At 36.8% G+C, this 25,134-nt stretch overlaps 2 protein-coding genes across 3 annotated transcripts in view; one reads left to right on the top strand and one right to left on the bottom strand.

The window, feature by feature from the left end:
• Positions 1 to 7,108: 7,108 nt before the first annotated feature.
• On the top strand, positions 7,109 to 14,724 carry LOC306882482 (S-adenosylmethionine synthase-like; the record flags this gene model as incomplete). 2 transcript variants are annotated; one of them, XM_079437133.1, is made up of 9 exons in its annotated part: positions 7,109 to 7,444; positions 8,697 to 8,774; positions 9,049 to 9,171; positions 9,278 to 9,390; positions 9,477 to 9,620; positions 10,125 to 10,343; positions 10,946 to 11,128; positions 11,293 to 11,426; positions 12,712 to 14,724. In XM_079437133.1, exons 1-9 carry the CDS (start codon positions 7,369 to 7,371, stop codon positions 12,812 to 12,814), a joined length of 1,173 nt encoding a protein of 390 aa, XP_079293259.1. In that variant the 5' UTR covers positions 7,109 to 7,368. The 2 variants fall into 2 exon arrangements, with proteins under 2 accessions (XP_079293259.1, XP_079293260.1); XM_079437134.1 differs by lacking the exon at positions 12,712 to 14,724 and having other exon boundaries at positions 7,207 to 7,444; positions 11,293 to 11,430.
• The window catches only part of LOC306882483 (transmembrane protein 150A-like), a 31,192-nt gene continuing 20,249 nt past the window's right edge, over positions 14,192 to 25,134 (bottom strand). Inside the window, exons 7-8 of the mRNA XM_079437135.1 lie at positions 18,418 to 18,595; positions 14,192 to 16,650 (exon numbers count right to left, since the gene is read on the bottom strand). Of these exons, the coding sequence (XP_079293261.1) occupies positions 16,406 to 16,650; positions 18,418 to 18,595 (423 nt within the window). The 3' untranslated portion in view covers positions 14,192 to 16,405. The remainder of the gene's footprint in view (positions 16,651 to 18,417; positions 18,596 to 25,134) is intronic.

Raw genomic sequence — 25,134 nt, 5'->3', positions numbered from 1 at the left:
CCACAAAGAGGGTAAGTCACAGAGGGTCATTACTGAAAGGTGTGGCTGTTTACAGAGTGCTGTATCAAAGCATATTAAATGCAAAGTTGACCGTAATGAAGTCCAGTGTGAAATTTCTGAAGTCATTGATGATTTGGGGTGCTGTGACGTCTGCTGGTGTTGGTCCATTGTGTTTTATTAAGTCCAAAGATAATGAAGCCGTCTACCAGGAGATTTTGGAGCACTTTATGCTTTCATCTGCTGACAAGCTTTATGGAGATGCTGATTTCCTTTTCCAGCAGGACTTTAGCACCTGTCCACAGTGCCTAAACTACTTCCAAGTGCTTTGCTAACCATGATATTACTGTGCTTGATTGGCCCATATGGACCCCATATAGAATCTATGGGATATTTTCAAGAGAAAGATGAGAAACAGTCAATCCAACAATTCAGCCAAGCTGAAGGCTCAATAGTGCCTCCGCAGTGCCACAGGCTGATCACTTCCATGCCACACCTCACTGATGCTGGAGTTTGTGCTAAAGGAGCCCCGACCAAGTATTGAGTGCATAAATGAACATATTTTAAAGAACTTGAACTTTTCTGTTTGGCAAATCCTTTTTTTTTATTGATTTTAGGAAATGTTCTAATATTTTGAGATACTGGATTTTTGACTTTCATGAGCTGTAAGCTCTAATCATCAAAATTAAAACAAATTTAAAAAAATATATATTTTACTTTACGTGTAATGAATCTAGAATATATGAAAGTTTCACTTTTTGAAATTATTTGAAACTTTCTCACGATATTCAAATTCTTTGAGATGCACCTGTTGTATATATATAGATATGTATATCTATATATATATGTGTGTGTGTGTGTGTATGTCTATGTATGTATATATATATATATATATATATATATATATATATATATATATATATATATGTGTGATAACTGTTTATGGTTTATATATAGAACAGTTGTAACATAAATGGGGAATTCTAAACAAATAACAAAGGAAAATATAGCAATTACAGGCTAGTATTTCTCCAACTGAATCATATTTGTTAAATTTCCCATTAAATACATATTTATAATCTAAATGCATTTTAATATTTTTATCTTATTAACCAAAGTTACAACTGTACAACTGTTGCTAAGAATTATCCTCTGATTTCTGCAGGCTGCTAATCTATTCATTCCCACATGGACCACTCACATTTGAAAATGTATACTGAGGAGGTTAACATGACCAGCTGTTCACAGAGAAATTAGCAGCTGGAAATCAAATGAACACCTGGAAATTAAATTGTGACAATGATGAGAACTAGATTTCGAAGAAATTATTTTGAAAGACATACTGTACACTGTGTATGTGTTCCTACAAAAATTCATGACTCAGACAGAATGCTTCAATGACCTGAAAATATTATTAATTAGATTAAAAACAATGCACTTATAAATTAGTTTCTGTATTTTTAGACTGTGCCCTATAACAAGATGAACAATGATTTAAAATATATATTTTAGGATTGTTAAATGTTTTCCAGCAGTATTCAAGGATATTTTTACTTACAACATTCCTCCTAAAACATCTTTCCCTTGCATCTTTTATTTATATGTAGAATAATATCTGTCTCATTGATTGATCTAAAGTGTACTGAAGTTACTGAATTCACTGGGCATATCTACCTAGAGAATATCTATACTCCTGCTATAGCACATTACAGTCTAATTTACAGCCATATACGTGAAGCAGCTGCATTATATATAATAGTTTGTACATCACACTCCTCTGGGTCAGACAGACTCTCTGCTGTGGATACAGATGAGTTATTCATCTAAAAATGTATATCTGTTGTTTATGTCATGCACCAGTTATTGCTTTACATATAAATGAAGATATGTCACTGTGGTCCTGGTGCTCAGGCAGAGTCTCAGTATCAATTACAGGCATAACATTGCAAGAAAATCAAATAGATGCCAGTAACACAATTACCACATTTTATAGATTACAGTAGATCTAAGGACATCTTGCTATCATACTTTGCATGTGACCAAAAGAAAGACAAAAACCCATTAGACCACATTAAAGCTCACTGAATGAGACACAGAAGTTAAAAAAGTGAAGATGTCTTTGTACTGATGTTTTGAGGATATTATTATAACCACGAAAGTCCAGTATACACGACTGCATAATGATTTATGTAATAACAAGGACTTAAAAAACAAGGTATGTTTGTATATATTAAATTTGTATAGAGGCTTTCACACTAATCTCAGCCATAAAGTTATATATTTTACAAATAAAGTGAATGTCACGCCTTTATGTCATTTTCACACAGACCTTTGCAAGATATGTTTGTCCTTCATGAGTTCCAGAGCTACATTAGCACATAGTCAGTCCCAGGTGTGTTTGCTTACAAGTGTTAAGAACTTGATTATGTAAGATGATACAGTTAGGTTAGTGGATCTGAGCCAGCTCTGTTGTGGTGGTAATAGTTATTTTTAGGGGAGAGAGGCAGAGGCCAGTTGCTTCTGGCTGCTGTAGGCTGGAATGTGCTGAGATGAAAGTTGTCCCAACATCCCACCCTCTCCTGCAGCTGCTGCATTCCAGCCGACCACTGAGCCAATGTGGGAAACCTCCTTCGCTTGTTATAGTAGCAACTGCGGTTGCAGTATTTGTAGTTGAATATTACAGTAATGACAATGAAGCAGTAACAGAGTGCATAATTGTATTTTTGAATGAAAATAACTGTAAAATAATTGTTCCATGCTTCATGCACAGTGACTTAATTTAGTTTGAAGACTCTAAACTGGAGATGGCAGTGAGTGTCAGGGTGGAGACTGGAGATCTATTGTGTCATACATTATGAAAGGTCATAGATAAATGGCACATTTTCTAATCCAAGATGCACCTTAGGTTTCATACCCAGCACCAGCTGTAAATTTCACCTAGGTCCACCTCAATGGAGCACTTTCAAGTGTTTCTGTCTTACCCATGGCCAATCAGGCCAATCAGGCCAATCAGCTGTAAGCATACGTACCCCACCTACTAAACATCCTCGTCTCAGTTAGCCATTGGCTGACGCATTTCACTCCTCCATGCTTATCAAAAGAGTTTACCTTTAAAAAAATGGGGCAGAGCAGGTGACAACTTGTGTTGATCACCATACACCAACCAGCAGCAGCCACGTACATTTTGTACCAAGAGAACGGTAACAAAACATAAACAGATGCTTGTTACCTCAACTAACATCAACCTTTCAACCTGTGTATTTCTACCACAATTACATCCATCATCTTGATACAAAAACTGACCTGCCAAACAAAAAGATGTAAAACAAATGCATATCCATGTTTTATATACAATATATCATATTTCTCAACATATTATCATGTTATGCATTATATATTATGTTATTATTATGTAAAAGTATTAATTCTCTCGCTTGCATGCAGCAGAAGCAACAATAACACCTTCCTGATAAAACCGAAATGATGCACCTCATCCACACCAACTGGCATCATATTCTGGATAAAGGGATAATGATTAAAAGACCATTTGCAATGAGTGAACCTGATCGAAAAGGAAGATAAATCAAAAGAATTAAAACACACAGAAATGCCCACAAAAGAAACACCTGTAAGCAAAGCCACAAACAAGTCAGTAATTCTTTTGAACAAGCCACTGAGTTCAGAAGCCGACTACGCTGTAAAGGTGCACCAGTCAACAAAGCTCTGCATAACAGGCCTGTGTGGGTGAGTGATACAAAAGAAGCCAAATCTGAAGTTTGCCACAAAGCCCATTAGCAAGCTGTTGTGGTCCGATAACCACAAAACCAGCTTTTCTTAAAAAAAATACAAAAAACAATAATCAAAATTCAAACAATGCCCAGACTTCAAAATATCTAAACTGTTATATGATGATGACATTCCTTAGTAGAACGACTATATGTCTTGTTGAAATCAAGCAAGAATGGATGGAAATACCATTTGGAGAATGTCCTACAGTCTGTTGAAACTATAGCATGGGAGAAAGTTAATCTTTTAGCTGGACAATGATCTTGAACACAAGGACAAACAAACACTAGGGTGACACATGAAAAAAGGTGAATGTCCTACAATGGACCCCATCGCTGTCCAGTTGAGAAATTGTGGCATTTTTTGAAAACTGACTTGAATAACTCATCCCACTAAACTCTGTTTGGAGGAATGGGTCAAAGTCATATCTGGACAACCTGCAAAACTGTCACCTACTTATGCCAAAAGACATATAACTGTTGTCACAAATTATTATCATGTAGGGATTAATTAAGTTTGAGTATCAGTACCTGAAATATTATAGTACAGGAATTTTAGGCACAATGAGAGAACTATAGAATGCTGAACATCATCTATAACTAAACATTTGGTAACTTGTTTGTTTACAGACCAATTCTCACTATTAACTAGTTGCTTATTAGGATGCATATTACTAGCATATCAGCATTTTGAGTGTAACAAAAGCTTTTTGAATTACAGGGACATAGGCAGTGTCCTCATAAACCACCTTCATATTGTAATACCTCTGTCATACCCATGTCATTATACAAATTTGTGTCCTCATAAACCACATAAACATGCACACACACACACAATACACAGGGCTAGTGACTTTCAGCCATGAACTTTTAAACCAGCTCATTTTAGCCCTGCTTGCATCCGTTTTCTTATCCTGTTTGGTTGAGTTTGTTTTCTGACCAGATTGTTGGGCCAACAGCTACCACATATCTACTCACAGTTAAACGATCATAGTCCATAAAGTGTGGTCTCACGTGCTCACCTGTTTGTCTGCGTGTTTTGTAAAAAAAAAATTACCACAGTTATTTATTTTTATAATGTAAGGATTATTGAAAATAATTCTTCAACTGTTCAGTGGAAAAATTTCAGTGGACAGTTATCTGGGGGTTTTTTCTGAGAGTTCATCTTTTATGCCACATGTCTCAGGCTGAGAGTTCAACAAGAAACTGACCTTTGTCTTGCCATCTCGCTTCATTTACTAATTTTTTCACTAAAAATTCTCCCTCCAAAATTCAACTGCTATGTGAAAAACAAAATTTGTACACTTAACACCAACTGTAAAATAATATTATAATGCTTAAGTTAAACACATCTGTTCACAGATAAGCATCAATAGATTTATTCAGCATCTGTGCAATCTATTCATAGATTTTGTTTGTCTTTCTGCTCAAGCATAAAAATTGTAGGTTTAATCCCATGTGTGGGCACCTAAACAACTGGAGAGTAACTAAAAATCACAATCCTGCCGTCACCATTGTGCATTTGACAGTAGGGCATGTGTAACAGGGCGAACGAGACCTGAGATGTGCGGATCCATGTGCAAGCTTTTATTAATAAACATAGTCAATAACAGGCAGGATTATCAAACAACAGCGAACAGGTATGGCACGGGCAAGACACAAGAGTATTCCTAGAACAAGCGTGGATCTTTGATCGGCGAACAATATCCAACAGGGTGAGGCAGAGCGATAATCCAGGTAAATGAGCAGTGGTCCAAGAGAGGTGCAAAGAGAGTCCGAACGGCAAGGCAAAGGGTTAATCCAGGAAACACGGGCAAGAATCGAAACACTAGAAAACACACAAGGCAAGGCAAAACTAAGACAACAAAGAGGGTTCCGTATCGCAGCTAGAACTAGGAGAGTTATAAATGCAGAACAATACTGGAACTAAACAGAAAAACACAGAATGGCTCGGTAAGGCAGCTAACACTAGGGGAGTGATAAACACAATACAATACTCGGCAGAGAGGAAGAGGAAGTCCATGGTTTATGTAGGGTGTGTGATCAGTGCAATCAGCTGTGTGTCGTCAGTGCAATGGATGATGGGAATTGTAGTCTGAGGTGGCGTGCAACAGTTAGTGTGGTGCAAGAGTCCATGTGGTGAGTGAGTGACCTCTGGTGGTGAGTTAACGGAAGTTCATAGACCAGATTCATGACAGCATGAGATTATTTCAGGGGAGAGCTCTGCATTTACTGTACTACAAGTTGCTTTGTAAGCATCTACTACATGACAATAAACTATTAACTATTAAACTTGCTTTCTATCAAGTCAAGTCACCTTTAATTACTGTATACAGCACTTTATACAATACAGATTTGTCACAGTAATAAACAAAGAAATAAAAGAAGTGATGCTAACTTAAGTAAAACAAATAAAAATTCTGCTGCAAAGCAACCCTACAACGACATGTCATTATTCAGCACACAATCATGTATTAGAGCTCTTGAAATATTTGTAGTTGTAGTGGTATGCAAATCAACCAAACACCCTAGATCAGAGAATGAAGCAGCAAAATAAAATGTATACAAATAAATTATGTACACTATTTTCTGTACACTGTTTAATTTTGCAAAGTTTTGATCCAGTGGGTCTTCCTAATTTGACATTTCAACCCTTGGACACATCCTGGCTTGACTCATTTTGCAGCTTTGAAGCTTTGAAAGGGAACCTTTAATTGAGATTGTGGAAATCTTCAATCTGCAATTGATGAGAGAGAAAAAAAGTAAAAAAAAAAGAATTGGTCATATCAGGATACACAATAATCCAACACCTGCACACGGAGAATAGACAGTTCAAAATTTAACAGAGATCAGCACAGCATGTTTTGGAAAAGACCTTGATTGTTATATGTTAAACCATTATGTTTTTTAAAGGGTTTTACAATGCATTTATTACACAACCACAAAAAAATATTTTTTTGCCAAGCACATGTCTTTTTCAAACGAGAGGAGTGCTGTGTCATCCAATCACATCTGCAGTTAACGTCACCACACCCCATTTTAGATTTGATATTACTTGACATAACTTTTCCACAAAGTTTATTATAAAGCACCTTCAGGTGTGTTTGTCATGGCTCCATGCTCTGATAAGTATTAGCATGATATGAGGATGATTTTAGCCCACAAGCGTCCACTTTGTCCACTGACAGCAGCAGCCATCCCACTCCAAAGGAAACCATCCTATGACTGAGCTGAGCACACAAAGGGTTAACAGAAAGTTTCTGAAAGTTTGAATCTCCTCCCCCCAAACAACACCCCCTGGAATGGTCTGCCCCACTTGTTCACATGACACGTGTGTGTATGTGTGTATGTTTGTGAGAGAGAGAGTGAGTAAAGCTTAGTGTGTGTGTTTTCTTTCTGCCATATATAGGGGCAAACTTGCTTCGAGGCGAGGTTGTGTGTTCTATAGTCTGTGATCTGCAAACCTCTCTTTCTTTCTATCATTCTTTCCTCTATACCCTCGGCCAAAGTTGGAGGAGAATTATTGAGCACTTGATAGATTATTTTGTCCTTTTGATTTCGAAGATCTGTTCAGTTGCTGGCAAACATGGAAGGAATAAACGATGTTCATGATGACGGATCCTTCATGTTCACCTCAGAGTCTGTGGGAGAAGGGCATCCAGGTGATTTTCAATCTGACTTTTAAATTTAAATTCAATTTTGTAGTATGTACTATATATCTTTTGCATTCTGGACCTGGGTACTTGCATGGAGAAAAACCCTTAAGACATGTACCTATAGACTAATTCACCTGCCTCGACAAGTCATTGGAGCATATAGAAGTGGTGAGCTGGTTTAGCAACAGTTTGTTCAGAAGTAAGCTGCTTAAGCAACAGTTCAATGGGGTTCATTCACAGTGTCAGTAGCAAAACTTCCATAGTACCATGTGCTTAGCTGGTATTTCATTGAGGGAAAGTGTAGTAGACAAAAATAGTCAATTAGAGGTCATGACTTTTACATAGGTGTTAAATTATCACTTGGAGGCTTTTCTCAGTTACATATTTACAATTTATTTCATAATGAACTTACAGTTACAGTGAATGATTTGATTATGATACTGTTCTATGGCTGTCCAGTGAGTCAATTATCGGTGCACCTGTATGCCAACAGATTTTGCTTCAGTAGTTATTTCTGTTTCATGTGGGAATTTGCCAGACCTCACATTTCTTATCAACTATATTGCGGTTCTCTCAAGTCATGCTGCAAGGCCAAAGTGCTATAGACATGTTCATATGCTGCACTCCTGAAAAATGTTAAGTCAGTTTGATCTGCATAGTGCATTTCACAATACAAATTTCAAAACTTCTTTCAAACTTAATGACTCTTAATAAGTTTTAATGACTTTTAATCTAATTCGGCCTGGTTCCTCCTAGACAAATTTTGCAACACTGCAAACTAACCTGTCTGGTTCACGTGAACAAATTTTGAGAGTCTTGCTTCACATCTCCCATCAGCACATATTTCAGCAGATCAATCAATAGGCACACATGTGCAAGATGCAAAAAAATCTATTCCATAATGTTCCAGACTGAAGCGATCTCATAGATTTGACTTGTTTGTCTCATATTATCACCTGAGATGTTTTTTGGACAGCGCATTTTCTGATGTAACTCACCTAAACTGTTGCCTCAGCTAGCAGCCCAAATATAGACTGAGTGAATGATTCTGAAAGGAGAGGACCACTGGTATTGTCCTCCAGCTGCTCAGCTGGGGTTTTGCTTTGTTGAGATTCCTTTGTCCTACAGTCTTACTATAAGAGAGGCATTTCAACTCTTAAACTGAAACTTTCTGGTGTTATATCACTAACCACACACTTGAACCTTCATCTGAGCCATTACATAACTTTGTTTCATAATGGTGTGATTTCGTTAATAGATAAAATCTGTGACCAAATCAGTGATGCAGTTCTTGACGCACACTTGAAGCAGGACCCGGATGCTAAAGTGGCCTGTGGTGAGTGAACATTTTTAATCGCAAACAAAATAAACACGTAAAGGCTTTCTGTATAAACATGACTGTCAATATATTCTTTGAAAGTCCAACAGTCCAACTTATCTTGACTCTTGTTCAGTTATAGAGTGACCATTTCTTGTAATCTTTCTGTCCCTAAAGTTTAAGGGCATTTAAATGGATAACATCTCCATTTCTAACCTAGCAATGGATTATAAAGTGGCAATTTTCCTTTTTCATGGGTCATTTGACTAAATAAGGTTGTTTTAATCATCAGAAACTGTTTGTAAGACTGGTATGGTACTTCTCTGTGGTGAGATCACATCTCGGGCCAACGTTGACTACCAGAAGATTGTACGAGACACCATTAAACACATTGGTTACGACAACTCTGAAAAAGGTCAAGATCAATACATACTTTGATTTTCAGCATACTGCCTAGGACTTCAGATCTTAACTAACTCATCCACCATTTTTTCCCACTCTTTGCTCTTCCATCTGTTCAGGTTTCGACTATAAAACCTGCAATGTGCTGGTGGCTCTCGAGCAGCAGTCTCCTGATATAGCACAGGGTGTCCACGTTGACAGACATGAGGCCGATATTGGGGCTGGAGACCAGGTTCGAACACAACGGATGAGTAAAAATGTGTTTCAGCACATCGTTTGAGACAAACATCCTCATATTGTATTTCCGTTGTGTCTTAGGGGCTCATGTTTGGCTACGCCACTGATGAGACAGAGGAGTGCATGCCACTCACCATTGTCCTCGCTCACAAGCTCAATGCCAAAATGGCTGAGCTGCGGCGGGATGGCACCATCCCATGGCTCCGCCCAGACTCAAAAACTCAGGTCAGCAAAATAAGACTGAAAAAAACGAAATATTATATTTATAGTAAAAAATGTTGTGTAGTTATTTTTGCACACTTACAATCGCAAGTTGATATAATAGAGTCTTTAGAGTCACAATGTGCAGGTTCAAAGCCACTGACTGACATTGACCATGCTATCTTATCAGCTGAGTGTTCATTGAACCAACACATTGGCTAATAGGTGTGACGGCTGTTGAGCAAGATAGTGACCATGAGGCAGTCTCTTTTAATGCTTGAGAGAAAATGACCACCAGCATGACATCCAGGGCTCTCGGTCCTTACTTTTTCCCAGTGGGACAGAGGACTCGGCTGTGCACCTGTCAATCTCAGGAGCATGCCAGCAACTCAAGCTGGGCAGCTCTCAGGAAGCTGAAACCTCTGGTCTATTTTAGAGTTCTGCCATTTTCAGACCATACAGTAGGAAATGTCCTTCACATTCCCTGTCAATTGAAATGATGACTTCAGATGTTTTCCACAACTTCAGGTCACTGTGCACTACAAGCAGGAGAAAGGTGCTGTGATTCCTTTGCGTGTCCACACAGTGGTCATCTCCGTCCAACACGACGACAACATTTCACTGGAGGAGCAGCAGCGTATTCTGAAGGAGAAGGTCATTAAAGCTGTGGTGCCAGCAAAATATATTGATGATAAGACTGTCTACCATCTGCAGCCAAGTGGACGCTTTGTCATTGGAGGGCCTCAGGTGAGCACTTTCTATGTTTCAAACGGTTGTATGAAACACTGTTGTATAATGAATTTTAAAGGTTTAATTCACTTAAAAAAAGAAAATCGGTGATTACATTTTCACCCTTATGTTGTATTAAACCTTTATGCTGTATTTTTTTCTACAAAATGAATTTTTTTTAAGAATCTTTGTGCAGGTTTATCAACAAAAAAAACACAAAGGAGTTAGTATTATTTGTGCACTATATTCCAAGTCTTCCTAAGCAATACAAGGAATACAATTCCTTATGTGAGGAACATGCCAAAATTAAATCATTATTCGTTGAAAATTTTCACCTACTGTATGGAAAAGCTGTCGTGCCAATGTCATTGACACCACAACAGCTCTAGTTCTAATGTTTATTGTAGCAGAACATGGTGAGCCATTTGGAATCTTTGCACAAACACAGACTAGACACAAGCTTCTATGAGGTGAAAATCTGTTTCATAATTCTTCACAAAATTCTCCCTTTGTTTTTCCACTGAAAACCATAACTGACTAGTTTGGAATGACATTAGGATGACAGAATTCAAATTTTTGGTGAACTATTGTTTAAACCATATAAAACCTTTGCTTTTTAGGGAGATGCTGGTGTCACGGGTCGGAAGATTATTGTGGACACATATGGTGGATGGGGGGCTCATGGTGGTGGAGCATTCTCTGGAAAGGACTACACCAAGGTGGACCGCTCTGCTGCCTATGCTGCACGCTGGGTGGCTAAATCTCTGGTGAAGGCCAAACTGTGCAGAAGAGTGTTGGTTCAGGTAAGACGAAAGTGTAGACATCTTAAATAAAAAATTGTGAACAATGCATAAGGTTGTGTCTAGACCAAAAATGAGATCCACATTATTGATCAGATACGGATTAAAACTGGAATGGATGAGCTGGTGTCTGGACCAGGGTCATGAATATTTAATGTGTTCTGTAGGTGTCTTACGCCATTGGAGTCGCCTACCCTCTCTCAATCTCCCTTTTCACCTACGGCTCATCGGAAAAAACAGAGAAGGAGTTGCTACAGATTGTCAACAAGAACTTTGACCTCCGACCAGGTGTCATTGTTAGGTAAACAATTAATAAGATAATATGTTCTTATTATGTTCTTCTACTTTAGGGGAGGGAAACAACATTTTCTATTTTTTAGCCTTAAAAACCTAATGGTTAAGTTCAGTACTTTATGTGTGTGAGTTAAAATTGAGGGAAACATTATTTACATGGAATTTAGTTCACTAAAATAAGGGGGAATTAAGAGCTATTCTCTGCTATGTAATCCAATCAGTTTTACTTAAACTAAAATAGCAGCTACTTTTAGTAGACAAAAATAAAATTTTAGTCAATGAGTAAGCACAAAATAAAACTAAATTAACATGTTCTATAGTAACTTAAGTAAATATAAATATAATATAAACAGCAAGTAAAAACTGTCCTCTTGAAATAATGAGGACACTATTGTAATACAATGTTGTGAATTCTTTACACTTAAGTCATTTAATGTCTGGGTTTTAAAGTATTGAGTGTATTTACAGCATGACTTATGCATTCTGACTAGCATGTAACTTAGTTTAAGTTCACGTTTGCACTATTTTGGGCAGATTCAAAGGTATAATATTATGAATGTGTGTGTGTGAGTGTGTATCCCCACAAGGATAGTAAAACCTGAAAGTTTTGACATTGTGGGGACTGGCCTGCGGTCCCCACGAGAGAAAAAAATATATTAAAAAAAATGGTAAATGATGTCTGAAACTGTAACAATGCAAACAGGTTTTCTGTAAGGGGTAGGTTTAGGGTTAGGTTTGGGTGTTAGGTTAGGTTGTGTGTGTGTGTGTGTGTGTGTGTGTACCGGGTATTTCCTTCCAAAAGTCCCCACAAAGATAGTAATACCAGTACATTTTTGGTCCCCATGAGGAAAACAGCTTATAAATCATACTAAATGTTTTTTTCTGCAAGGGGTAGATTTAGGGTTAAAAAGTTTGTACAGTACAAAATCCATTACACCTATTGTAATTCCCCATTGTGTGTGCACACATATTAAAAATATGTGACATGAAAAATAAGAACAAAAAAAGAGAAAGAAATACACTAATTACAATCCTGCTCAATCGTCATAGTAGACTAATATATGTAAACATGACATTTCCCGATATTTCCTCCAGGGGGAGTATCGCTACCACCTAAAGGCCTAAATGCATGGCGGTTCAACTATGTATTAAGCGTCTTTTAATAAGTACCCTAACGATGCACATAAATTAAGAAGCTTACATTTTATTTAGTTACGTACAGTTTTGGTGTAAGTAGGATTCAGGCAAGGGCTGTTTGGTGAAAAGCTAACAAACTCAATTTCCACTGACAGGGACCTGAATCTGAAGAGAGCGATCTACCAGAGCACCGCCTGCTACGGTCATTTTGGCCGATCAGAGTTCCCCTGGGAGATGGCCAAGAGTCTCAAGGTTTAAACGCGAGCCTTACCTTCAGTCATTCAGTCGCTCTTTCCTCCAGCGCTCCTCTCTCAGCCGATTTTGGTTCTCTTCCCGCTTATGCTACATTTACGATTGTACGAATATATACTGTAAATGTCAAGGTTGATCAATTAAATCCAGTCTTTTATTAAGAAGTCTACCGTGAAAAGTACCCTCACAACTGTTTCACCACCACATCAGCACTCATGACAATCTATCATTCTTTAAAGCTAAAGTGCGTCCTATACCAGCTTAGAATATAGAGAAAACATAGTTTGATTACCTTCTGTGACTCCGGTGCTATCAAAACATTACTCTGTCAGCAGCAACACTGGCGCGAGTTTTGGGCGGGAATATCTGAGAGCCCGGGAAAACTGCAGTGCAATTCTGTTTGGTGCCACTAGTGCCTCAAAAAAAACAAATTTCAGCTTTATACTTAAAATTATTTTAATCATAATTGTTCAGTTTTTGCTACATTGTTATTTTTCATGAGCCAAATGAACTATTTAGTCGGTTTTTCATTGTGGCTGTAAAAAGTTACAGCAGTGTGTTGCGAAGAATTATAAGCATATTGTGGACCATTGGGCACTTTAGGTTTTATAAGTTATACAACCTGATAAACATATTCCTTGCACCATATATTTAGGCTACAGTCTTAAAAGGGTCTAATTTGTGTGCCTTTTTCTTGCATCATAAGAACATTTGCTTTTTATGCTTCATTTCTTGACTGCATTATCTCATTAATGTTCTCATTAATGTTGGCAGAGGGATATTATGAGAATATTGTTGTTTACGTGCACAGATCCTGTGCTGGTCTTACATTAATTGTCACCCCTGGAGAGTGAGCATATGTGTGTATGTACCAGTTATGAAAAAAGCCAGATTATGTTGCACACTTGAGATGTGTGAGAAAGCCACTCATTTGTTTTCTTTAGACTTCTGGGAGTTCATTGAGGCATTAACCCCTAAAAACGCTATAAACCATCTTCTTCTTACGGTTTTCTTTCAGATTTTCAACTTTTGTCTTAAAGATTGAATTAAGAATTTGACATGTAAATAATTGTGAATAATTAAAGTGTGGAAAATTCTTCACATATGTCTGGTGTCAGTAAAGATGTTTTTTAAACACAATGAATGACTAATTGGTTAATATGCCAACCAATCATTCCATTATATTGCATTATAATAATATGTTTACCACAGTTTTGCAATAGGTCACCAAAAGCTGAACACTTGACAAGTCAAACAAGAATGACCAAATCCAATCTGTTTAAATAAACTCGAAGGCCATGGTGACTACTAACAGGAATTGTGTGACAGTCTACATGACTTAAGCAAAGTTCATTCACAGAGATGAGAGAGAAAGCTGAGAGTGTAATGTCTGATTCTGCTTTATTTCCATACATTTTAATGCAAATTTACAGCACAATCAAACACATTCTGTCATAAAATCCCAAAACATTTCTCCAATGAGCAATTCAATCTTTGGTTGAAACAAAGGCACATGAAGGTATTTTTGCTATCTGGTATCATTAAATGTTGATGTGCGGCAGAGTCTTGTTGAATGATGACAGCAGGTTTGCAGCAGTACAGCTATTGACTGTCATGAGTCCAAGATTGAGCAAACATAGATAATGAAGGAACACATGTCTAGGCAAAACGTAATGCAGAAAAAAATGACTCTTTTAACTGTTTTTAAAGGACTAGTCAAAAATGATTTTTTTTTCCCCCTGTGGAACACAAAATGAGAATATTTGCAAACCTTTGAAGATACTGGTTCTTTGGATGTCACTTTAAAAATGTATCTTATGCCTGTTAAGCATGTTTTTTGCTGTATTTCAATTCTTCTAGCCATGTGATCATTCTATGTGAGAAACAAAATTAAATCTAATCCATTTTTTTCACAGAAAATCCTCCCTTATTCTGCACTGCTCAAATATTATATTTTATGGCACTGATGGAGTGATACGTCACCTTTTTATAAATACACAAAATGAGTCTTATGAGCTACATTTACGGTGGTCATTACTGTGAATTATCCAGAGAGGAATAGAGCTGCACAACAGTTCTTCAAATTTCTTCTTTTGACTTCCACGAGGAACGTAACTGTTCTAAACAAGTAACGGAAATGGTTAAACTTTCATTTATATCTGGTGGATCGATGCAGTCTTGAATGCAGACACAAGATATGTGACAGCTAAAGACAGATCTGAAATTCCTGAGCGAAAAGAATTAGTAAACCAAAATGACATGATGTTTTCAGGATGGCACTGGTAGGATCAATCAGTAATAAACGTAAATATGGCTCTTATCCTGGCAAATTAAATGACAAAACTCCCTTGATATTAATTGAGGAACAATAAGATTTTTTGTCATGCTAGTAATGTGAAAACATTTGACCAATGTAAACCAAATTGCATCTGTTTTTCAAAACAAAATCAATTATGAACTTGCATTCCTGCTGCAAGTCATTTTGTCTGCAAAAAAACAGCTCACAGAGACCTACTATACATCTAAGAACACCTAAACTAGTCACCCTTTACATTAAAGGGCAGCTTCTGAGAAAACTCAGTCTTTCATTAATAGACGCTTCCTTGTAACCAACTCCCATAAACCCCCAACACACACACACACACACACACACACACACAATTCCCACAGTGACTGAAAGAGGGAAACCTATGATCACACTGACCTCAGGACAAACTCTTCTCAATTACATTTGGTCACAATGTAATGCTCATAGACTCTAACATGACATCTGGAATGGCACCAATTACTAGCAAGTGGCGACTTAATGTGATAAGCTTATGCGCCTGTTTCGCGAGAGGTTTTTGCTGATCTCGTTCAGCTTAGTTGTTTACAACCAGCATAATATTTGCTGCATATAAAAAAAATACATGTCTTATATATTCAAGGCAGTTTGACTATTGACATACATTTCTATTAAATATCGGTATTTGGTTTTTGGTAAAAGGCACATCGGTGACGACAATCTCCTGAAAAATACATTTCAGACAGCATACGGTGATTAAGGCGAAATGAAACCTTGATCAGTTAACAGACAGCAGAGATATGTGACAATAAAATGTTATTTAACCATCGCTGCCTAAAAAAACCTTAAGGCACAGAAAACATCAGCATTTTGGGATCCATTGTCTGGAATTGGAACAATAACATTTGTTTTGAGGCACTAAAATGCTAAAATGCTTGAGTGGTTGCAAAAGGCTTCGGTTTAGTTTACTAGACCATTGACGAAGCAGTCCTCTGGTTTCACCAATGGACGCATGTAGTTTAGCCAACTAGCAGTCTGTAGTTCTTTTATCCACGTAACGCAGATACTTAAAAATCCTAATGAGATCTAATGGAAACTCCAACACATCCAGGCAATGACCTTTGTTTTTCCCAGCATGGAAGCTGTGCGATTCAAAAGGTCCCCAGAGAGTGAAGAAGTCTCTCAAAAATGTGCAAAATCTGAGCTGGATTCTTTGACAAAGGTGTATGAGAGCCATGTCCAGTTTCTGTTACTTTCCCTCTGCAGTTGTAGTGTTTTTTTAATATTGTTGAGAGAGATACAGTACACTGAGGTTACAGTATGGACAGGCTCTCAGGCTGGTGCTGACTGGCCCCAGCAAGAGACTCCAATTTGTGGTCTCGGCTTACGGACTGTAGCGATTGCCCTCGGGCCAGCACCATCATTGTGTCACTAGATATCCCAGCGAATTCAAAAGCGAATGTGCCGTAGAACAGCATAGTAATGACACAGAAGACCCACTCGAAAATGGCTGATGCATGTTGCAGGACAAAACTCTCCTGGACAAAAAACACCCCGCCTGAGGAAAGTTTAGTCAAGGAATCATAGTAAACACTGTAAACTCATGCTCAGGCCTGTTTGCATTACAGGAAGAACATGTATGAACTCAGTGACTGAGAAAGAAAAGCAGTGCAAAACTTGAAAGCTGAATACAACAGGATATTCAACCATTCTGGGAATATATGTTATCTGAGAATATTGCAACAATAAACCTGACCAATGAAAAAATAACAGCTACAGATTACAGCTGTCAGAATCAATATTTTTTTAAACAATGTTAAAAAAAATTTTGACATCAAAGAAAATGTTTTAGATAAAAAGTTCAGACCACTCACCAAATTCACTTATGTTATGCAAAGTGTGACAAAAGTTTTACATTAATTATTTTACTTTGCATTTCCTGTGCATTTTAATGCATATTTAATGCACATAATGCATATAAAAATTTTAAATCAGCGCTTGATATTTTGGTCACACGTTAGTTTGGGGACCAGTACTCACTATTAACTACGACTTTTGCCTCAATAAACTCCTAATTTGCTGCTTATTAATAATAAGGTAGTTGTTGAGTTTAGGTATTGGGTAGGATTAAGAGATCTAAAATGTTAAAAGAGAATGTGTTAATAGAGAATAATGCATTAATATGTGCTTTATAAGTACTAATAAACAGCCAATAAGCTAGTACAGTGCATGTTAATCAGCAACTAGTTAAGAGTGAGAATTGGTCCTTAAAATAAAGTGTTACCAATATTTTAAAACTGCATTTACCTTTACGTAATATTTATTATTACACTTATCTGATTTTTTATTTTTTTTTACATAAAAAGAATTTACAAATGAGAATAACACATACAAAAGCAAGGACTTGTTTTAGTATTGGTGGTATGAGAAATGGTGGGAGAGCAGGTCAGAATGTTATATTGTTTTGAAGAAGAAAAAAAAAGGGTCACACTTTATTTTAAGGTCCAATTCTCGCTATTAACAAACTATGAACTATGACTTTTGCCTCCATTAACTCCTAATTGGCTGATTATTATTAGTAAGGTAGTTGTTAAGTTTAGGTATGGGTAGGATTAGGGATGTAGAATATGGTCATGCAGAATACTGTATGTGCTTGCTTTATAAGTACTAATAAACAGCCAATATGTTATTAATAGGTATGCTAATAAGCAACTACTTAATAGTGAGAATTGGTCCCTATACTAAAAAGTGTTACTGAAAAAAAAAATAGAAAAAAGACCAAATAATTACACATTATTTTTTTCATTACTTAAAATGTAAACATGTAATTCATAGGCCAAAAAAGAGAAAACAAACTAAACAAAATAATAGAGATGGATTTAATTGTCTTTTTTCCAATAGCTATTGCATTAATATCATTATCCTGAATTATTGTGGCCAAGATAATCATGTAGTGAAAATCTGGGTAACACTTTATTTTAGGGTCTCTTAACTAGTTGCTTATTGGCATGCATATTACTAGAATATTAGCCATTTATTAGTACTAATTAAGCACATATCAATGCCTTATTCTACATGACCTTATTCTACATCCCTAATCCTACCCAATACCTAAACTTAACAACTACCTTACTATTAATCAAGTTATCAAGCAAATTAGGAATTTATTGAGGGAAAAGTCATAGTTAATAGTGAATAAGTGTTCCCTATTCTAAAGTGTTACCAAAAATCTGATATTATGACAGCCCTAACCTAAACTGATTTACAATCTTAATACAAATATACAATATAATAACATGAGGATGAGTGATAGTGTAAAGGATACTAAGCACCAGGGCCACAAAGGCCAGCAGGGTCATAAAGAGGCGCAAATGACCCATATTATATTCTCCCTGAGTCTTCGCCAGGCGGTAGGTCAGCGCAGACTGCAGACACACAAACAGCATACTGGTGGGGAAGGCTACCCCTGCTCCAACATAGTGAAGAACCTTGGCGGTATCCACCTGTGAGGAACACAGTGACAGAAAACAGTGAGTACAGCTTCACCAATCAAAACTACAGATAGGGTTAACAACATGCTGGTTTAGCTGGTGTTGAGGGAATCCATGGTTACCATGAAGAAAAAAAAAGTGTTCTGCATTTTCCCTTTATTCGATGTGGAAAAAAACTAACTTTCTGGAGCGTTTTTTCCCTTGTAAAAATAGGCACATCTCTTGAATTTTTTATTTTTTTCCCAGCTGTGGAAAAATCACATTTAGAGAGCCCTAACGGTTCAATACAAACTACAATAAACATCAGTTCAGGAAGGACTAATTAAAACCATACAAAACACGAGTTATATTGCAACACATTAAACTTAACATTAAAAGCAATGAAAATTCACATACGTACATAAATATTTAAGCTTTTCATTGTTTCTTTTTTTTTTTGTACTTGAAACAATGAAAGCTGGGTTAAAACGGTCAGTACAGTAAGGATCTGGTCAGTTATAAAACAACAGTCCCAAAATTGTCATGGAACATATTGGGAAACACAAGAAAATTGCTGTTTATGCAGAATTTCCATTTTTAAAGCATCAAGCTTTGCTGTGCTTGCCAACTTGCTTAAGGCAGAGAAAGGGGAGTTCACAATGCCACATCACACATCACATACAGCACCACCAGCAGCAGAGGGCAGCAAAACAGCCACAACTACAATGAGCCCTATTAACTCCACTATTAACCACTCAAGGTCTGTAATAACTGGAAAATGTCATTAAAAATCCATATCACGCTTTAAAGTCAATATCATGCATTAAAATGTACCATAATATAAGGAATATACAACATTTCAAAAAGAAGTCTCCTATGCTCACCATCATTTATTTGATCAAAATTATAGTAAAACAGTGGAATATCGCAATTTAAAATAACTGTTGTCTTAAAAACTACATTTTAAAATGTAATTAATTCCTGTGATGCAAAGCTGAATTTTCAGCAACATTATTCCAGTACTCACATGATCCTTCAGAAATCATACTAATATGCTGCTGTATTATGCAGCATATATTTGGTGCTCAAGAAACATTTCTTATTATTCTCAATGTTGACAATGAAAAATGACTTTACTGATCAATTTAAAGCCTCTTAGCTGGTTAAAAGTATTAATTTCTTTCAAAACATTATTGCACAGTAATCTATTATTGCATATTTTAGCATACAATATATGTCACTGTCCCTCAATCTTTCCCTTTCAATAACTTCATCTGCATTTATTCTTTTACTTCTTTTTTGACACACAAACAAAAGCCAAGTATCAAGTGTTGCAGGAGGAACTTTGGAAACCATAAATCAACTCCAGGCTTTGTCAGCGAACCACTAATAATCTCAGCAAATGATATCCTGTATGTCCCCCTAAAGCCAAGACTTCCCCTTCAATTCAGTGTCTAAATATTGAGCTGCTGTTCCTGCTGCTTACTTGCACTGTCATTATGACAAGGACATGCTCTCAGCTCTGTGATGTGCAAGGTATGTAATGTGCATCTCAGGTTTAAGGACAACGATTGAACCCCTCGGAAGCTTCCTAGACATGTGGGAAACAAGCACAAGGGGATGAGACTGTGATAATGTGACCTAATACACTTTGATGCATTAATCTACCCAGAGAAAATGTTGGTCACTCACATTTCACCTTCAAGTGAACACCTGAGTAAAAGGAATAGTTCACCCAAATTTGCTGAAAATGTACTTACTCCCATGCCATCAAAGAGGAGTTTGATTCTTTATTACAACAGATATTTGTCAGAAATTCACTATTACACAATTTGCTCACCAGCGGATCCTCTGCAGTGAATGGGTGCCGTCAGAATGAGAGTCCAAACAGCTGATCAAAACATCACAATAATCACAAGTAATCCACACGACTCCAGTCCATCAATTAACATCTTGTGAAGTGAAACGCTGCTTGTTTGTCATTCATCAATGTGTTGTAACTTTAAACTGTCGCTTCTGGCAAAAATGCAAATCCATAAACAATAATAATGCTTCCATCCAGTCAGTCCCTTGTTGTCCTCTTTCATCAAAATCCACCAGCATATGTCTACAGCTGTTTTAGACAGTATTTGCTTTGTATTTGCATAATTCTCTCCTGTTTCAGATGAGTCCAGTTTTTTCATATAAAAAGCAATATTATGAATGGAGGACTCATATATTACCCAGGAGCAACGGTTTGAAGTCATGTGGTTTATTTTTGGATTATTATGATGTTTTTATCAGCTGTTTGGACTCTCATTCTGACGGCACCCATTCACTGCAGAGAATCCATTGGTGAACAAGTGATGCAATGCTACATTTCTATAAATCTTTTCAGATGAAAAAAAAAAACTTATTAGGTGGCCTGAGGGTGAGTACATTTTCAGCAAATTTTCATTTTGGTGTGAACAATTCCTTTAAGAAAGCGCACCTTATAACATGTCCAAAATAAGAAATCCAGGCAAACACTTGGACTCTAAACTAACCACAGTAACAGACATATAAGAGCAAGTTATTTTCTTAAGCCCTGGGCTGCCAAATTAGCAAGAGAGAGGAGAGGAGCTTGCTTTAACATGTGGTTGAATGCCTGTCTCATAGGAAAAATTGTAGATCTCTTTATGTGCAGACAGTGTTTTAAGAACAATAAAAACATCTTTAATCTTTTTACAAAAAGTAGGGCTGTCAAATCCAAATCTCAATCGAATAACATAATATCCAACTAATTAATCAAATTCAAGTCAGGTCTTGGTTTTTCAGCATCTCAAGCTTGTCTTTAAGGTGCTGTGAGAAGTTAAAAGTAGTTAAACTTTGAACTTTTTGTGAAGTAAGTGTGGTTTGGCAAGGCAAGTTGCCTGTAGTTGCAGTAACAGTAGACTTCGCAAAAGCATAAAAGTGGTATTTCATGCTTGAATTGCCACCAAAAATAGAGTTCACATTCAAGTCAGTGGCCATGATTAATTGCATTATAATTTTTTTCAAATAATATTAACAGTGTTAAATTGAGTGGCAATAGGTATTTTATTCATCATGTCCATGTGTATCTTTTCCTTCAGAGGCCTCTTCCTCTACTCTGGGATCCAGAAGAAAAGATCTTCACAGGCTGGCAGAAGGAATCTACAGTTTGCTTCGGCAGCCAGTAGCTGTCAGACCATCAAGACCAAGACCAAGTGAGAAACTCTGTGCGCAGAACACGCAACTACACACTCCTAAACAGCCAAACACAGGAAGAGCCCCATGCTTCATTTATTCAGGATGATTCATCCAGTCCAGTTCTGACTAAGAAACACGCGTTTGGCTGTAGTTAAATGTTTACGGGGGACCACACAAGCACGTACATAAACATAAACATTCACACTCACGTATAAAACATGCACACGTGCTCACAGGAACTCTAGCAGTTCTCAGGAACTCGAATTTAAGCATTATTCAGTTGGGACTGGGATTATAAAAAGCTCGCAGTCATTTGTAAGAAAGGGCAGAGTTTACTAAAAGACTGGAGAAGTCTGACCTACGTCACCAAAGAGAAGCCTGTTATGTTATGATATTATAAAACATTTTGTGATCTCAATTTTTGTTATAAATGAAACATATGCATGGATTTATTGTTCACAATAAGATACCGTTTTAAAACAGATAGGATGAATTTGCTGTTAATGCAGACTTTAAGGTGAGGATCATACCACAGTGGTTGTTCTGAGAAAATTGCTGGAATTGAATCTCCTTAAAGATTCAGTTCACTTTTTTCTATTTGATAGGCTGCCAGCAGTTACAAAGCATTATTTTACCCAGAAAGTTTGCAGGTGCACCAGGCAGCGCAACAAACTAAATTTTGTTTTAGTTTTATAATTCAACAAAATGTCAAAATAAATAAGGGGAAGCGATCTGGAAAAATAATACACCACAAATCACAGACCTGATTTCTCATAAGAACCCTGAAACCTGCCAAAAAACGGTAGATAATTTGCACAGTAATTTTCACCAAGATTATGTGAGAAAAACACTATTAAATTTGGATATGCTTAAAAGTACATCTGCAAACAAACTACACTCAATTGAATAGGGCTTTAGCTTATTAGGAAACGCAAGAAACGCAAGGGCAGGCAGGCCTGCTGATGAGGTGCAGATGTGGCGTTTGGGCCACGTGCTCGTTCCCGCCTGATCCCGCCTGTCAGATCATGGCACATGGTACGTGTGACTCATTCACCCACATTTCCAGTAAACTTCCCTCCATTTCGTAGAAAATAGGAATGATGGAGCAATCCATTCTTCTATCCAAAAAATATTTTGGGATTGAATGTTGGTGATGGGACTAGAATAAGTACGTCTAAATTTTCAGTTGTCATAACAAAACAGTTAAAACCTGAAGGGCTGGACTGTACTGTAATCAAGACAATTCAATCGTCTGCAATTAAAGTCTGTTTAAAAAGTGCTGTTTACTACTTTTTTTATTGTATTGAACATGATTCATTGGTGCACGTTATTCTAAAGAAAACATGTTTGTAAAAATAGGATAATCTCTGAAACAATTATCCTAAGTCACCAGGCTATCTTGGCTTTCAACTTCTTCCCTCCAAGCTTCTGGATCCATTCGAACTTCTAAATCAATTCCCGATGGATAAGATCAAGTTCCATACTACACATTTGTTTTGTTAAATAATCCATTCACTTGGAAATATGTCATATTAAGGAAGTAAAGAATACAATTTCAAGACTTTTAAGACCCCATGAAGTTACTTTACGAGAGCAGCTTTCTTTCCTATGTTGACAAATTTCCTACTAAACTAGAAGCAGGACATTTTGAAGGGGTTATTCCTTAAAAAATAAAGTTACATCACAACTATGAACCATGATTTGCTAGAGACCATCTGATCTAACAAACATCTGTGTAGCACAGGATGAGTCATCAATATTTTTGTTCTGTCTTTCCCAGGAGAGGAAGAATATAAATTTTAAACATGCACTGTTCAAAAGTCTGGGGTCAGTAAGATATTTTTTACACATTAAATAGATCAAAAGTGACAGTAAAGATATTTATAATGTTACAAAAGATAAGTGCTATTCTTTTGAACTTTCTATTCATTGAAGAATTTTGGAAAATGTATCATGAATTCCACAAATATATTTAGCCACCCACCTGTTAACATTGATAATAATAAGAAATATTTCTTGAGCAAATCAGCATATAAATATGATTTCTTATGGATCATGTGACACTATGCTGAAAATGTAACTTTGCCAGAGGAATGAGTTTCATTTTAAAATGTATGCAAACAGAAAACGGTTATTTTAAATTTAAGCAATAGTTTACAGTATTACTGTTTTACTGTATTTTTGACCAAATAAATGCAGATTTGCCTGACCATAAGAGACTTCTTTTAAAAACATTTTATAATCTTACCGACCCCTAACTTTTGATTGTTAATGTGTATCTGCTAAATCCAGTCAACACTAAGGAGCACACCAGCATACAGCTGACCTGAAAAACTAAAAGCCACAATTCTCATTTAAATTTAATGAGGTCTTTAAAGGGGTCATGAACTGAGAATCCTTTAAGAACCTTGATCTTTTGACATATAAGTGGTCATTGTGCTATAAAAACATCCTGTAAGTTTCAGAACTCAAAACTTTCTTGTTAGTCTAAAAACAGCTTATATTAAAGCCAACCTGCAAAAACGACAGCTTGTGGAATGTGCCACTTTATGACGTAATAGTGTGTCTAAACACCTGCTCCGCAGATGATCAACGCCTGTTTCTACATCGCTGCCTGTTTAGCGCCGCCCACCAATTCAAACAAGTAGTGGGTAAATAACAAGAGAGGCAAATGCAGGTCTATGCGGAAACAGAACTATAAAGATGCGATAAAGTTTCATTTTACAGCGGATTTATTTACAAACAAGGCACAATTTAACACAGAATTTTCAGAAAGATTGAAACTAAAAGACGACGCTGTGCCGACTCTATTGGATCTGACAGTAATATTGCAACACACAAGTGTGAGTAACTGTTTTTATTATGTGGTCACTATTGCTTTGTCTGTTAAACAGATCACTTGATATGTTCTGAGTATTTATGCGTTTGTTTACCTAAATCTCAGCAGCATCCATCTATGAAGGATGTAGGCTGTCAAACATACACCACTAATAGCCAATCACAGCATTGTGCATTTACTTCAGAGTCTACAATCCGCCACACCTATTCAAACAGAGCGTTCTGATGAAGGGGGTTAAAAACAGGACAGAAAACAGCCTTTTACTTATAAATGATTAAGTTTTTGATGTAAAAATCTTGATAACATTATAAGGGGACCTCAGAGAACAGTACAAAACAACAAAAAAGGCAGTTTATGGCCTTTTTAACACGTTTTCTCTACAATCCACTGCAACAGCTTTTACTCCTCTGAAGTCAAGGGAGTTTTATTTGGCAAAGAGCATCCCTGTTGCATTTCAGCTCATTTAAATGAAGGCCTGACTGGATCACAATGTGGCAGGCAGTGGGCAGAAACGTTCTGTACACGTTTTCCTTGCACAAACAGA

Source organism: Barbus barbus (assembly GCF_936440315.1).
Source record: "Barbus barbus genome assembly, chromosome: 16".
In the NCBI taxonomy this organism is placed as follows: Eukaryota; Metazoa; Chordata; class Actinopteri; order Cypriniformes; family Cyprinidae; genus Barbus; species Barbus barbus.
The sequence above is the reverse complement of the archived record's forward strand: the minus strand, read 5'-3'. Positions and strand labels throughout refer to the sequence as shown.